At 40.1% G+C, this 17,865-nt stretch overlaps 1 protein-coding gene across 1 annotated transcript in view; it reads right to left on the reverse strand.

Moving 5' to 3' along the window:
- LOC306862984 (protein TANC2-like) overlaps positions 1 to 17,865 on the reverse strand; it is a gene marked incomplete at its 3' end in the record, with an annotated part of 172,425 nt that overhangs the window by 53,729 nt on the left and 100,831 nt on the right. The window contains exon 4 of the mRNA XM_079406112.1: positions 14,045 to 14,227. Within this exon, the coding sequence (XP_079262238.1) occupies positions 14,045 to 14,227 (183 nt within the window). The remainder of the gene's footprint in view (positions 1 to 14,044; positions 14,228 to 17,865) is intronic.

Genomic DNA, 17,865 nt, shown 5'->3' on the forward strand with positions numbered 1-17,865 from the left:
TTGTTCTTCTTCCTCGTTCTCATCCTCATCTTCCTGATCGTCCTCAACTTCTCCCACCCAAACTTCCTCTCCGTACACCTCCGTCTGTCCATCTCTTCCATCTCCAACGATACCCTGTGCACCTCTGGGACTGGTGCAGCATCCTGTCTGCAGCAGGGACTGATCAGACAGGCTCAGACTGGACGTACAGGCCCGAGATGTACAGCAGAAGTGAGACATCCATTGCCTGAAAAGCGAAGAGGTCCGACTCGGTCTTGTCGCCCCTAGGCTGGCTCGTCCTGTGCAGTCGTACGGACGCGACCGCTTCCTCCTCTGCCACGTGCATCTGGCCCTAGTCCCGGCACACGCCTTCCTGACCGGCGAAGTGAAATCCATAATCCAAACAAGTGGTTTTCCCTGCTTACAGCTGGGGTCCAGATCCACAGGAGAATGTTGAGAAGGGAGAGTCTGATCTGTTCATTTCAGGGTTCTTGCAGTCGCAAGGACTCGGCGGAAAATGAGCATCCTGCTGCTTTTCTCCTTCAGAACAGTTTGTGGCTGTCAGTGAATAGGGAGGAGAAGACTTCGACGGTGGTTTGGTTGCTCTGCTGCGCTTCAGAGAAACCGCTGGCTCGAGCTTTAACAGGAACCATGAGGAGTCTGAAGAGTCTGAGTCCAAACACCACAAAAGGAGGGAGGGGGTGAGCGAGAGCAGCAAGAAACCACTAAACCCATCGTTCTGTTTTCCCGGCTCAGTGCAGTTAAAAATGTTGGAAGGGCATGTGTCGCAAGCACACATGCAAGGCCTGCACAAGCAGAGAATGAAAAAATGATAAACGAGAGTTTAGGAAAGGGTTAGGCTTAACGGTCCACAGCATATCCAGGTCAAGAATCCCGGCCAAGCCAGAAGTGACTTTGAGGAAAGCCAGCTTCTAGTTTCCAAAAGAAAAGGTCCCCCTATTCCACTATGTGCATGTATAGACTGTAACGTCATTAACATCTTCGGGACCCGAGATAAGAGACGGTCAGGATGACCCCAAAACAAACGGAGAAGAGAACAAAAGTGACAGGCAGGAGCGAAGCAGAAAAACAGATGGTAGTGCTTAACGAAGTGTGTAAGGCTGGGGGTCGGATTACGCTGTTTGTTGGTCACAGGCACGGGGCTGTTTAAACCAAAGGGGCCGGGGTCGCTCCTCTCTGACCCTTACGGCCCCGAGAGATGTATTCCATTGGGGGTGATGGTGTTTGGTCCAAGTAGGTCACGTTTCACTATAACCCCAAAATGCTCAATCATTTCCGTATTAGATGGCCTCCACTCTAATCAGATATTCCATCCCTGACCACAACTAGCTCTAAAACAGGATTTTATTTATTATTTCAGTCCCACTTTATATTAGGTGGCCTTAACTACTATGTACTTGCATCAAAAAATAAGTACAATGTATTGTAATTCTTTTGAAGCTATTGAGGTGGGATGCAGGTAAGGTTAGGGACAGGCTTGGTGGTATGGGTAATTTTAAGGGTGAATTAAGGTGTATGGGATGGGTCAACGTTGTAATAATAAAAATTACTTGGCGATGTAATTACATGCAGGTATTTTTTTAATATATAAGTACAATGTAAAAACATGCATGTACACACTAAATGCATTGTATCAAATTAATGTAAATGCAAATACATTGTAGTTAAGGAGAGAGAGACAACAGTCAATATAAACCTCTATACTCATCAACACATTTTTTCAAGAACATTTGTATGCCATACGTTCTTTTTTCAAAATATTGCTGATAAGTGAATACAAAGCTTTTATCGTACTGCTAACAATTGTGTAAAAAAGAAAGGGGGTCTGGGTCAGTCAGTCTATTGAGAAATGGAGCATGTACACAGACCAAATTTACATTCAGGGGATGATGTCTATTGTTAGAAAATCTACAGCTGCTATGCAGACGCAACACAGAATACAACATCAAAACAATGCAGTGTGTTTTAAATGCAGATGTGGTTAAAATGAGGTTTCATACTCTGCCACGTCTCATAGCTTTGATTTAAAATCTCTTCAAAATAACTGCAAACACATTAAGGAAAAAATGAGACATGACTAATGTAAAGACATCCCACAAAGGCTACTGCTCTTTTTTTCTGAGAATGAACCTACAAAGAAGCTTACAGAGTACTGACTCCTTAACATACATGACACAACTACAGCACTTCCTACTGACTTCCCGTGACAGAAACCCTGAGAGAACACGGAACATGTGGTACAGGGAGAAAGACAGACTTCCCACATTCTCTAAAAAAAACTTAACAAATAAAACATGCACATTATGGGAACAGTGACGCTCTGGATTCTAGCATCTTCTGATTCTGGAAACTATCTTGCCAAATCAAGTGTGAGTCTGGACAGTGGGGAATACTTGAGTGTAAATAACCCAAGAAACAACAGCTGAAAACAAGAAAAGAGACAACCCTACTTCCACTGGAGGGGAGAAATCTATACTTAAACATACAAAATTAAGCAGAACACTGGTCTGGTTTTTTAAAATTTCTGGATTCTTGGACTTAGAGTGCACTGTTACAGTACATCTTTGTCTAACATATTTTACAATCAAATCCACAGCATTCAACACCTGTTGATAGAGTTTAATTGCTTTGTTGGTCATCATTTACTCACCTTTATGCTGTTCCAAACCTGTACAGCTTTCTTTCATCTGTGGAACACAGAAGATATTTGGACGAATGTTTCAAATGTTTTTGCCTTTACAAAGAACGTCACCGGGATCAAAAACAACACTTCACCCCACTGATTTTCAGTGAATGGACAAAAAACACAGACGTCTTTTAAAGGAATAGTTCACCCAAAAGTGAACATTTTGAACCAAACAATTGTTCGTTCCCATTGACTTCCATATGTAGGGGAGAAAAATACTATGAAAGTCAATGGGGACCATCAATTGTTCGAGGAGAGTCTTGCTGCAGAACACAAGATCCAGGGGGCGTGGTTGGATCAAGATCCAACTCCTCCCACCTTACATATACCTAAACATACCCATCTCCACCCCCTGATCCCTAAACCCACCCATCTCCACCCCTATACCTACCAATCTCCACCCCCTAGATGTGGATCCAACCACGCCCCCTGGATCTTGTGGGCTGCAGCGAGCCCTAATTGAACTGTTCAATTACCAGCATTCTTCAAAATATCTTTTTATGTTCAACATAAGAAAGAAACTCATAAAGGCTTGGAACAACATGAGAGTCAGCAAATGACGACAACATTTTCATTTTTGGGTGAACAATCCCTTTAAAATATATTTTGTTTCATAGAAAAAAGAAAAGTTTTGAATGACAGTCTGAATGGTCAGTAAATGACTGACTAAAATATGATGATTTTGTTTTTTATTTTTTGGTAGAATTATACCTCTACATTTTAAATAACCTCAAATATTACTTTAAAAATTCGAAAAGTCAAATTTCTGGGCCTGCCACAATTATTACAAATGATTTGCGACTTTACACTTCCAGATGGATTTTTATCATCCAAGAATTTTTAAGCAAAAGAGAAAAACATTTTGAGAGTCCCTCATTCCAGTGAAAATAGTGAGGTATGTGAACACTCCAAAATATACTGGTTCAGTTCAGCTACCAAATCTGACCTCAGAAGACTACAGAGGTTAGCCCGGAATGCTGAGCGAATCATTGGTACAACCCTCCCCACTCTCCAAGAGCTGTACTTATCCAGAGTGAGCAAAAGGGCTGGTAAAATCCCTCTGGACCCCTCACACCCAGCACACTCTCTCTTTGAACTGTAACCGTCTGGTCGACTCTATAGAGCTCTGAGCACCAGAACGACCAGACACAGGAACAGTTTCTTCCTTCAGGCAATCCATCTCATGAACACTTGACAATAAAACACGGAACACACACAATTATTATTTATTCCCCACACTTGCTTGATTTTTATTTATCTATTTTTTTGTTTTTTTCCTCATTTCAAATTTGCACATATCAGACCTGTACACACATAATTGTCTATATTATATATTGTGTTTTTGCTGTTTTTGTACATTGCCTATTTGGATATTTGTATATTATTCTTTATTATCTGTGTCCTGTCCTGTTGCCGTCTCTCTGTTGCACTGTGGAGCTTCTGTCACTAAAACAAATTCCTTGTACGTGTAAACATACTTGGCCAATAAAGCTCATTCTGATTCTGATATTCCTTTGGGCTCTTTTTAGTTAAGAAAAGTACTAGTCAGAAAGCTTCAAACAAACAGCAGAAGATACATTTAGATTGGTGTGAAAAGTAAATTTGTAGGAAAGTAAAAGACTTGTAAGGTCGTGATTTCAAATGGTACTGTGCCATCTCTTGGATTTGCATAAGATAATAACAAGAGCACATACACCAATTGTTTAAATTAAGATGCAGCCAAATGTGCTAGTATTAACCCTCATATAAGAAACCGTTTTTTTTGTCTATTCCAGACTGAGTAGGCAGAGGAAGCCTTGGCACATAGAAGGCGATAACCCACGTCACAGAAGGTGTGAAAGATTTCGTGGCAGCTCTGGAAAGTGACAAGCGTTGTATTTTAAAGATATCCCTACGATTACCAGACAGCCTCCCACATGAACAGGTCTAAAGATGACAGATCTTCAGCGATCTGTTACTAATATAATGACAGCGCTTCTCCATTCCTGCTCATGCTGTCATACGGTTTCACATTCGCCAGCACCAGAACTGCCAAGACACCTGCTAATACAGGAAACCCAACACTCATTTACAGGAAGACACCTTTAGAAGATCCCAGTGTAGACAGAGGATTCTATGCTGTGATTGGCTGAGGTGACGGAATGTTCATGGCAATGTTGCATAACAGTTATTGCAGAGTGAATTCATACTCCTCTGGGGTATAATATTCATGTAGGGGTATAACGAATTCATGTTGAAAAGATGCAATTGCACAAATGTGTTTACATTTAGATGTCCAGGTTAACACAAACTTGGATATTTTGCAGTTTTTGCTGAGCTCTGTGGACAATCCTGTGAAATATCACCAAATATTTAATATATAAATATTATATTAACTTGTGAAATTATATTATTAGTATGATTTTATATACAAGTACATATTGATTTATAATATTAATTAATTTATTCATTTTATTTAAGATCTAAGAACAGGTAATGTCAACATTTCTGTCAAAAGTAGTGTATTAAATGATTAAATTTCAAAATGAAGTTATTTAATCCCAACAGAGGGTAAAACATGTTTTATCCCAGGTCTCAAAAATACAGAAGCATGATTTGCAGGATAGCGGGGTCAGATCCAGTTATTTTAGAGCTGTGAGAACTAAACTTTGAAAGACAGTTTCCCTTGGGCTGCATTTTGAGGCACTCTTCTTCTGCAGAACATCTGTCAAAACCACACATTCGCAAACCTTTTTTTTTTTTTTTTTGATATTAATGCATTTGGAATATCCAGTTAGCTATATTAGGCATCTGCAGGAAACAACACCTGAGGAAGTTAACAAGCTAAAACAATCACCAGAAAAAAAAGAAAACCATTATCAGCATAAACAGCTGACACACACTTATTTTTCTTAAATCATAATTATCAGCAGTGATAATTATATAAGAAGTCACTTTCTCAGAATGCTATTAACCAGCAAGAACTTTGATGCCCTCCTGAATGCCATGCATTTTAACAGCACATTCAAATGTCTCTCTCACACTTGCTTGTGTAGATGCTTCTTGTTTTGGTTCTGTCACAAAACACAACAGCTGGTCGGTCCACGCTCCCAATACCCGTCAAAACTCATCCGTCACGATTTTTATGTAATGCGATTCTATTTTAACGAGGAGTGACGGCTCATTTATGTCCCTGGTGATAGGGTGGCACCAGGGAGCAAATAGCACTCGACAACAGGCATCCTCAAATGATGCGGTTAAGATATGTAAAGCTTTGCACTGGAGATCAGTGCATCTTTGACTATGTCCACAATTGCCATTAGTCCCATTTTATATGTCCATTCTATGTACATCTTCTGTATGCAAATTGTAGTTACATAAAAAACAAACAAAAAAAACAACAAAAGAAAACTATAATTTAACAATTTTAAGAAAATGTGAGTGGTGTCCAAAGGGTTTCGAATTGAGGTTTGCAAACCCCTAGAGGTTCATCGAGGAACTGCAAGGAGTCTGTAAGTTGATGAAACTTAAAATAATTAGAAAAAGCATAATATATAAGTTATTTTAATAGAAAAACTCAAAACATTTAAAAATAAAACATATTAGGTCAATCCATAGAATATCAAAGGGATATTTTTGCGCATTTTAACATCTTCCAGGTGAAAACTGCATGTTACAAAGCAAAATAATAGAAAATAACAAGCCACACAATTTGAGGTATCGTTCACGTCCGTATCATAACAACGCGGGATGTGTTATACACCAAAGTTGAATAGTTTTGGAGTTGTCCCTAAGAATGAGCAATAGAAACAGTGATGCTTGACAAAACAAGTGTAACCGAATCAATGAGCACAAGTATAAGTGATAATCAGAAACAAGAAGATTGGCAAAGTCCTCACCGCTTTCATCCAAAAACAGATCTCGCCTCTTCTCTCCTCACAAACAGATAAATCCAATTCCACATGTTCTCTGAATTTCAAGCAAACTGCTGCTGATCTGAAGCATCTACTCCAGTGATCTTGAGAAACTGATACTCAAGATGAGAGAAGAGGTGAGAGGAGAGATTTTGGAGGAGGGGAGGAGGAGGAGGAGGAGCAAAAGAGAAGGTTGGAATGGGGATGGAGAGTCAAAAGAAATGTAGATCATGGCGCATGTGGAAGTCACAGCGTCACCTAAGACAGGAAACGAGGTGGTGTCACGCTTCCAATTATATCCCACGTCTGTGGCCCCCCCAGGCTGCTTAAACACTATTTCCAGCCTGCAGAGGAGAGGTGCCACAAGAAGAGAGAGAGAGTTGGAAGAACGAGAGAGAGTGACGAGGATGGCAGTGAGCCCGGGGAGACACGTCACTCATTCAGAGATGACAAGGTAGTGCTTAACAAAGCAAAGGAGGTGGAGTCACACTATATGAGATAATAACACTCAAATGAATGAATGCTCCCTTTTCCAGCTGTTATAGGAATTATTTGGGAACTTCTCATGAGATCCATTTGTGGACAGATACAGTTCTCATTTTAAGTGACTGAACTGATGGGCTCAAGACCCAAACGACAGCCAATCAGAACAGGACAAAAGATGTAGGGACTCATTTGAATATGAGTGTGTCAGATGCGCACACACAAACACACTTAGTCAGAGCAGCTTATTAACACACGGAGTGTCAAAGCCAGCGCATACACACTGCATATTCTAGCTTTTACACTCCATCCACTCCTTACCGTCATATGTCCCAGTCACAGTCAGAATTTTCCGTGCAACACACATATTAGAATTTCACATCCATTTTTAAAATCACCAATCCAGTCATCTAACCATTTAATAGTTCATTCACCTTTACATTCATTCACCTTTTCACCCATTTATTCTCATTTATCCATTTGTTCTTCCTTCCACTCCTTTATCTATTTGGTTCCTAAGAAACATTTGTATTATTATTATTACTGTTATCTATCTTGAAAACAGTTGTGTTGCTTAATATGTTTGTGCAAAATGTGATTTTTTTAGAATTTTGAAGGAATTGTTTTATGTCTTCAGAAAGTTTGAAAGAACACCATTGAAATATAAATTACTTGCAATATTATAAATGCCATATATTTGCTGTAACTTTTGACAATTTCAATGTATTCTTGCTAAATAATATATTTTATTAATTAAAATAAATTAATCAAAAATAAGAAAAACAAAAAACAAATAAACATACAAACAAACTTAATGACACCAACAGCAGTGTATTCACTCACTCACCCCTCGGTGCATCTGCTCACTCTTATTCATCAATCTATCCACTCAATCATCTATTCATCCCATCAGTCCACCTATACACTCACTTACACAGCCGATCTATTATCCATTAATTCTAGAATTCATCCATTGAATGCGCTCATTCTTTCATCCATTCTCTCCTCCAGTCCATCCACTGATTAAGAAAATATTTAACGCAAATAATCTGAAATAGGAAGACTAGACAAGAATAAATGCATTAACAGATTGTAACAATATTTATTAAAGACTGCACAAAGGTCGTGTCCCTTATTTATTAGGGGAGGCTAATAAGCAGCAAGTGTGTGTGTGTGCACGCATGTTTACCTGTATGCAATTAAAACCTCTCAAAATGCTGGTGATTACTGTAATTGTACTGGTTACGATGGCTGGGGAGGTCAAAGGTCATTGTTCAGTCACTGGAACGGAAGCAGTTGCTTGGCATTGATTGCCATCATTAGGGTGGAAATGTAGATTCCTGTTCCAGGAACTCATTCTGACCAAAAAAATGGGGAGAGGAAAAAAAGAAAAAACCCCTGAAATGTTTCAACTGGAGAATAACTCCAGTGCGGGTTACCAAGACTATCCATCTGGACTGCCATGAGATCATGTGAGGCGAGTCTCCCCTCCAGCTCCATCAGTAATTGCAGCTCAAGTCATTCAAGACAAAGACACTAGATTTTATCTTAAGCCCATTAAACTGTACAGCACAAGCGTGGGGTACTTTGCAGGAGAAAAAAAACAAGCGTGAATAATGAAAGCATATGTAAGATCAGAACGGCTGTGCAAACACACACACATCAGTATGAAATAAGAGCAAACCTCTAATAGCCAGCACAAATCTAATGGACAAGAATCCAGTTTTACCCCTCTGCTTTAAAGGAGTAGTTCACTCCATCATTTACTCACCCTTATGTCATTTCAAGCCTGCAGGACTTTCTTTGGTGGAACACAAAGGATGAATTTTTGAAGAATATCCTAGCCATCTTTTTGATATAATAAACACGAACTAGGACTATGATACGATACAATATACTTTATTGTCCCCTTATAGAAAAGTTTTCTTGGGCTTAGTGTATGCTGCATTACAAATCACACAAATAACTAAATCACATATCACAAATAAAACATACCATACAGGGGAGCAGCACAAGACAAGTACATCAGGAGTCACATTGCACAACTACTTAAACGCCACTGCACAAATACTTGCTTCATAGACCATAAAACCAATAATAAATAACATTGACTGGGGCTTTCATGTTCTTAAAAAAAAAACAAAAAAAAAAACTGTAGCATAAATATATTGTAAAATTCAACATGTGGACTACAGTATATTCTAGTCTTCTAAAAACGTTTTGTCTGAACAGACTGAAGTTTAACTTAGTTACTGAAAATGTTGATATACATCCTACCTTTCCTTAGTATGTTTATGAGAGAAGCTGCAATGTCCGATTCTTCATGAACAGATCTTCTGAGTCAGATCTTTTCAATGAATCACTTGGTGCCCTTGAGCAAGGCACCGAACCCCCAACTGCTCCCCGGACGCCGCAGCATAAATGGCTGCCCACTGCTCCGGGTGTGTGTTCACTGCTGTGTGTGTGCACTTTGGATGGGATAAATGCAGAGTGACACCTGCTAGACGCCGCTGCGCTCGTGTCTTTTGCAGCATCTCGCTCACGAGTACGCATTTTTAAGATGCTGTGTCAAGTTAAAAGAATTCAAACTTTTACACAGAGCGCTGCTCAATGTCATTTCTAAAACAGTGGACCAATCAGAAGACCCCGAAGGTGGGGCAAGTTTTGTGAGCTTTTGTTTACAGTAGCAAGTTGGCATGGCGATTGTTTTTATTTGATGGCAACATGGCAGAGGAAGCACTTGGCACTGCACTTTTTTAAAACCATTCCTGAGAACTGTGTCTCGCGTTGAACTGTGTGAACAGCCCCTAAATGACGTAGTTTTTTCTGTGGAACACAAAAGAAGATATTTTAAGAAATGACTAAATGTTATTATGTCCATACAGTGGAAGTCAGTGGGCACCAATGTTCTTCAAAATATCATCTCTTGTGTTCCATCGAAGAAGGTAAGTCATATGTTTGCAATGAAATGAAGGTGAGTAAATGTTGACAGAATATCAATTTTGGGGAGAACCATCCTTTTAATGGTTCATTCATGAATCGGACTGACCCGTTTCTCAATGATTCACAACGTCTTTTTTTGTTCAATAACAAATACATTTCACACAACCCACTATAGTATCATTCCAGAAGAGTAATACAATACAGCAATATAGCATACAAATCATATGAACAATGGTTAAAGTGCCCATATTATGGATTTTTAAAAATTACCTTTCAAGCAGTGTGTAACACAGCTCTAAGTGAATGAAAACATCCTGCCAAGTTTTAATTCTGAAAGAGCACCGTGTATAAAGTCATTGTCTCTAAAAAGGTCGACTCTGAATCATTAAAACGAGTCGTGTTTTTCAAACAAATCCCAAGCCGTTTCATGTTGACGTCAACATGAAACATTAGCATATTGCCCGCGCACTTGGTCTGAATGAAAATGCAAATTCATTATTTGCCACTAGGTGGCGCTTTTGGAGCAGTAAAAATAGCGGTTTCCCCGGTAACGCTGTACACAAAGCAGCACTGCGCTCACCGATGCTTTATCAGGCATTACAGACATGATGAAATTAAAATGAGACCAATCGACCAATGACAGCAGATTAGCATCACACAAAGGTGGGGCTTGGAAAAATTTATCGTTAAACGAATCGTTTGTGAGTCGTTGACCATATTATAAGACAATGAATGTTTTTTGACCTTGCATGCATGTCAACCTTTCAAATTACCTTTCATAACCCATAATAGGGGCACTTTAAGATTCATTTGCACCTTCGGAGTCTTTAAAGCTCTGGTTATCTCTTACTCTAATTGCAAGGAAAAGAATGATTCGTAAATTATATAAAATTTGAAACAACATTAGGGTGAGTGTATGAGGACTATATAAATGATGCTCTCTATAAACCTTGGCTGATATGGTTGGTGGATTAACACAAACTATCTGTAAGTAGATATTGTATATCACGCAGTCAGGAGAATTAAATGAAATATTACATGAAGATTGTTGTGGGAGGAAAATGGACAGTGAACCAATATTCGGTGTAGCACTGGGCTGGATGAACAATACAGGACACAGAAAGAAAAGGAAATCACACTCTCCGTGCTGTCCGGAGCTGTCCGGAGCTCGCTGGTTTGTTCACTTCCATTTTTAATGAGTCCCTTGCTACCTCCGTGGTTCCCACCTCATTCAAAAAAATCCATCATTATCCCTGTGCCAAAGAACAATAAACCCTCTTGCCTGAATGACTATCGCCCAGTTGCCCTCACATCTATAGTCATGAAGGTTTTTGAGAGACTTGTAAAGAGCCACATCTGCTCCTCCATCCCTGATACTTTGGACCCTCTTCAGTTTGCCTATCGCCCAAATAGATCCACGGACGATGCCATTTCTCACGTTCTCCACTCTTCCCTCACACACTTGGACAGCAACAATGGGAATTATGTAAGGCTGCTATTCATTGACTATAGCTCAGCTTTCAACACTATAGTCCCCATCAAGCTGGCATCTAAACTCACTGACCTCGGCCTAAACTCCTCACTCTGTGACTGGATTCAAGACTTCCTCACCGGCAGACCTCAAGTGGTGAAAGTTGGCCAGTTCACCTCAAACTCCATCACTCTGAACATAGGAGCCCCACAGGGCTGTGTCCTGAGTCCCCTGCTCTACTCTCTCTACACGCATGACTGCGTGTCCTCTCACAGCTCCACATCCATTGTTAAATTCGCTGATGATACTGTGGTTCTGGGCCTCATCTCCAACAACGATGAGACCGCATACTTGGATGAGGTAGAGAGACTCACATCATGGTGCCAGGACAACTGCCTCTCACTGAATGTGGGGAAAACTAAAGAACTGATCATGGACTTTAGGAAGAGACAGCAGCAGCCCTACTCTCCTCTCAGGATCAGTGGGACCCCTGTGGAGAGAGTGAGTAGCTTCAAGTACCTCGGCGTAAACATCTCCGAGAACCTGACTTGGACTACACACATCCAATCACAGGTTAAGAAAGCCAGGCAAAGACTGTACCATCTGCGACAGCTGAGGAAATTCAGGGTCTCACCAGCAATCCTGAAAACTTTCTATTCAGGGACCATAGAAAGTGTATTGACTCAGTGCATCTCAGTGTGGTATGGAAACAGCTCCAATCAGGACTGCAAAGCACTACAGAGAGTTGTGCGCTTAGCTGAGCGCATCTCAGGGTCTGCTCTCCCCTCTCTGCAGGACATCTACCTCAAACGCTGCAAAAGTAGAGCTGTTAAAATCTTCAAGGACTCTAATCACCCTGGTAACCGTCTATTCACTTTGCTTCCATCTGGTAAGCGCTTCCGTAGCCTGATGGCAAAAACTGAGAGACTTAGGAGGAGCTTCTTCCCCCAGGCCATCAGGCTCCTAAACTCTAACTCTGTGTCATAATATCACTTGACTCCATGTAATATCACCATATCAACAAGTTATTCATTCATAATTTTTTCTCCATGTAAATATCATATATCAATAAGCTATTCATAATTTTTCTCTACCTCATATTGCTGCTATTCAAATACCCTGTACAACTTTTTGCACATTATTTTTTGCACATTCCTCTCATTACTATTTGTCAACAACATACTGACCTGCACATTTATATTTATATTTTTTATCCTATCTTATCTTATCTTTTATTTTATGTTTGTACTTCTTCTTAATATTTGTATACTTTATAATTGCACTGTCCTTGGAGCGGACCTGACCTACATTTCACTGCTGGTTATACTCTGTATAATTGTGTATGTGACAAATAAAACTCTTGAATCTTGAATCTTGAATCTGTCCTGCTTCCAGGAGAGTGTGGCTGAAAACAAGTCATTGCGTTGGGAAGGAGCTTCCGCGGACAGGACTGGATGGGACGCGCTCACTGGAACAACTCGGAAATGATAAAAGCAGGAAAAACAATGCGTGGATGGAAAAGCCACTGGCAGTGATCCAGGCTCATGGGGGCGAAGGAACAGTTGGGGAGGTTAAAGAGAGGATACAAACAAGAACGTGAACTCAGTTCACCAAGTAAATCCTATTTCAGATCTTTCACCACTTTACTTTAAAGCAGGAAAGCACAGAAAGGCAGGGAAAAAACAGGGAGAAAAAAGGGGGCAAAAAGATCAACAATTATACTAGGCTGCAAGGGGAAGGTAGAGGGCACACTGAAAACTCAACAGGACAATTTTATATATTTGATATATATTTCTGCCAGCCTTTATTCACTGTAATAGACAAAAAAAAACTGAAACTGTTTTCATCTTACTGTCTGACTGTTTGAATACAGTGTCGCTGAACTGCCACTGACAGCATTTGCTGAAAACAACACAACGCTCTCTGAGGAGGCGATTAGCATTTCTGAAACATTAATGGTGCACTAACAGTCCTTCAGCTGAACTACTTCTCCACAGAGATAAAAAAAAGCAAGGAGGAAAACTGAAGGATGAAAATAATATAATTAGTGCACCCTTGTGGCTGCTAACAGAAGTGCAGTGTCAAAGACAACAAAAGCATCACAAAGTATGGTCATTACACACACAATTAGACAGACAGACAGACAGACAGACAGACAATTATATATTAGCTAGATAGACAGATAGATAGAGAGATAGATAAATAGATAATATATTATATAGACAGACAGAACTACTTTTACTGTATTTTTAACAAATAAATGCCGATATATATACCACTTTCGATGTAAATTTCAATTTTCAACAATTAAACCACACTAAATGAACATGTAAATTGACATCTCTAAAAATAACACATTGCTACTTTGTTACCTCTCAAACACACACACACACACACACACACAAACTCGTTCACACTCTCCCTGTGTGTAAGGTAAAGGCATTTGTGCTCTCAGTGGGAGTTCTGGCATTCAGCTGGAGTGTTTGAGATGGGAAACAGGAGGTGGTTCTCGCTGACACACACACACACAACTGCAGCACATATAGCACTGCACACAAGCAGTGTTACCTGGCAGTCTCTTGAGTGGCTGGAGACGCATGTTGAGGACTTGGTGGGACAGCAGAGGAGACGAGGGGAGAGAGCGCGACACACCCTCCATGATCCGAATGTGCTGCATGCCCTCAGTCACCGGGAGAGGAGGGACAGCGTAATCCCCCTCGAACACACACTCGCCCTCCACAGAGTCACTGCCTGCAGAGAGACAGAAGGAGATGGATTCCAGAATGAAGCCAACATGCTAATACTTTACGTTAGCAAGATACGCTCAAGAAACCAATCATACGAGCACAAAGAAGCTCTCATTTGCATATCGGAGTCACAAACACACAGTTAGTCAGTTCAGCTTATTAACACTCCACTATCAGTGTTCCTGAAAAGACTTCACCTCCAGATTTAGAAACAGAGAGAAGGGGAGCAAGAAAGAAAGATGAACATGTTGTCAGACGCCTGTTGCTATCATGTTTGTGTGAGTGGACATCACACTGATACATCTTTGTAATTTGATTGTGTACTAGTTTGCTTAGCAAGATTTGTTTCAAACAAACCTCCGCCATGACAGTAGAAGAATGTGACAATAAAATATATTTTTGCTTAGCTTGCTGGTAATTCAGAACAACAAAGCACAGTGTTTAAATCAGACTTCAGAACAGATTTCAAATAAACATGCCAAGTGTGAAACGGACATAGAAACGATGACTAACTATAAATTCAGATGCCTGGGGATGCTAATTCACATTCTACTCTTGCTGCTGTGCTCAGGGAAGGAAGCAAACTCAATCAAAGGCGACAGGAATCATGACTCATCGGTGAAGGTTGTAGAATGACAGATTGATGACAGAACAAACCGATTGAAGTCAGCAAAATTATTCAAGGGATTCACGATTTGAGTCTGATTGCTTTTTGAGTCGTTCAGAAGTCCTTTTTGATGCAGACCTGAGTTTAGCGCACCGTATTGTTTTGGATTCAGGGCTGAAATGAAATGAAATATAATAATGAAATAAAAAAAGAAATAAAATAAAACAAAAAAATTAAATATAAAATAAATAAAAATAAAATAAAATAATGAAATAAAATAAAATATAAAATAATCAAATGAAATAAAATAAAAATAAAGAAATAAAATAATTACAGTTTTCAATGACTATTTTCTGTTTTGATATTTGTTAAAATGGGGTTTATTCCTGTGGTGGTAAATCTGACTCTTTCAGCAGCCATTACTTTATTTTTCAGTGCAATCCTTTAGAAATCATTCCAATACGATGATTGGTGCTCAAGAAATACTAATGTCATGTTGCTAAATATTTCTGTGAACTGATAAATTTTTTGATGATTAATTCAAGATTCAAGATCAAGATTCAAGAGTTTTTATTTGTCACATACACAATTATACAGAGTATAACCAGCAGTGAAATGTAGGTCAGGTCCGCTCCAAGGACAGTGCAATTATAAAGTATACAAATATTAAGAAGGAGAAGTACAAAACATAAAATAAAAGAATAAAATAAAATAAGATAGGATAAAAAATATAATATAAATGTGCAGGTCAGTATGTTGCTGACTTAAATAGTAATAAGAGGAATGTGCAAAAGAATGTGCAAAAAGTTGTACAGGGTATTTAAATAACAGCAATATGAGGTAGAGAAAAATTATGAATAGCTATTGATATAGTGATATTTACATGGAGTCAAGTGATGTTATGACACAGCGTTAGAGTTTAGGAGCCTGATGGCCTGGGGGAAGAAGCTCCTCCTAAGTCTCTCAGTTTTTGCCATCAGGCTACGGAAGCGCTTACCAGATGGAAGCAAAGTGAATAGACGGTTACCAGGGTGATTTGAGTCCTTGATGATTTTGACAGCTCTATTTTTGCAGCGTTTGAGGTAGATGTCCTGCAGAGAGGGGAGAGCAGACCCTGAGATGCGCTCAGCTAAGCGCACAACTCTCTGTAGTGCTTTGCAGTCCTGATTGGAGCTGTTTCCATACCACACTGAGATGCACTGAGTCAATACACTTTCTATGGTCCCTGAATAGAAAGTTTTCAGGATTGCTGGTGAGACCCTGAATTTCCTCAGCTGTCGCAGATGGTACAGTCTTTGCCTGGCTTTCTTAACCTGTGTTTGGATGTGTGTAGTCCAAGTCAGGTTCTCAGAGATGTTTACACCGAGGTACTTGAAGCTACTCACCCTCTCCACAGGGGTCCCACTGATCCTGAGAGGAGAGTAGGGCTGCTGCTGTCTCTTCCTAAAGTCCATGATCAGCTCTTTAGTTTTGCTCACATTCAGAGAGAGACAGTTGTCCTGGCACCATGATGTGAGTCTCTCTACCTCATCCAAGTATGCGATCTCATCGTTGTTGGAGATGAGGCCCAGAACCACAGTATCATCAGCGAATTTGACAATAGATGTGGAGCTGTGAGAGGACACGCAGTCATGCGTGTAGAGAAATGACATCATTTTGCCCATTAATTCTTTGATGAATACAAATTTCAAAAGAATAACATTTATTTGAAATTGAAATCTTTCCTGTCCTTTTAATGTGTCCTTGCGGAAAAAAGCAATAAAAGCATAAAATATTAATAAAAGTATTAAATTTGTGCAAGAAATCTCATTGAAAAATTTAATTGAATAAATCAAAATGAATAAATGCGAACTTCTGTATGTCAGATGACAGTGTAGAAGCTCATTACAATGCAGTGTGTCTGTTTGTGCTGACATTAAAAACGCCACCATGGGCCTTTCATTAACTACCAATTAAACTCCAAATTTCATTTGACGCAGCAGGAGGAGGCTGGAGTGCATTTAAATCACTCACATGTGACTCTCATCAGACCTGTGAGATCAGAGCGTTGTGAAAAACACTTCTCGTCTCATTTTAGTACACTTCCAGTGTTTACTATTCACAGAGCCCAGTAAATCTACCATGTGTGTGTGTGTGTGTTTGCACTGCTGGGGTTGGGTGGGGTCTGGAGTCTGCTGATGTCAAGTGATCTCTGTTCGCTCTCTCTCTCTCTCTCACTCACTACAGATTCTTCAACCCATTTTTTTCTCCATCCATCAGCCCCACCCAACATCCTGATCATACACTCTCATGCATTTCACATCGGATCGTGACTCACCTCTTTCTCTCATTTCCTCTCTCACAGCGCTTCAGCATCTTTGGCATAACATTTGATCAAATAAAACACAAAGGTGTCCATTTCCAGCTCTCCAGACATCATTTTGCCCATCACACGCAAACTAAAACGTCCAAATGCACCTATGACGTCCAAAAATGCTGTGTAGGCCAGACTTGGATCTAAAGCATCAGAGCTACATCCAAAAAAAATAATCTCATCATTCTGCATCCACAAATGAGGCAGTTGTCATGATTCAAGACTCTCTAAACACTCACACATTCGCTCTGTCCTCAGCAGAAGAGGATTTAACCTCCTTCAGAGACACGACGAGCTCTCAGATGCGCAATCGCTCATTGTGTCTTCCTGAATTTGGAGCTACTGCAGTGCAGGACATGGACTGAAGCGAAATGCTTTTACACAAGCAGACGGCAAGAGAGCCGAGGAGCAAGCAGATCGAACCCTCGGGCGTTAAGCATCACACACTGTCAGCTTCAATGCTGCAGAATGAATGAAAGCCAGGGACTACAATGAACAATCAGACTCACAATCAGCACAGTGTTTTGTTTCTGCATGAGATTCTTTGAGGAGTTTTATGTTCTGGCTGAATTCGCAATGTGTGTCCACTGCAGCTATGGGCTGCGTCATAGGATGGCGTCAGACAGGAAGAGGCCATGTTGCGCCCAGTCTGGCCACAGCGACAGATGGCACAGACAGGAAG

The sequence above is a fragment of the Barbus barbus genome, assembly GCF_936440315.1.
Source record: "Barbus barbus genome assembly, chromosome: 4".
Lineage (NCBI taxonomy): Eukaryota > Metazoa > Chordata > Actinopteri > Cypriniformes > Cyprinidae > Barbus > Barbus barbus.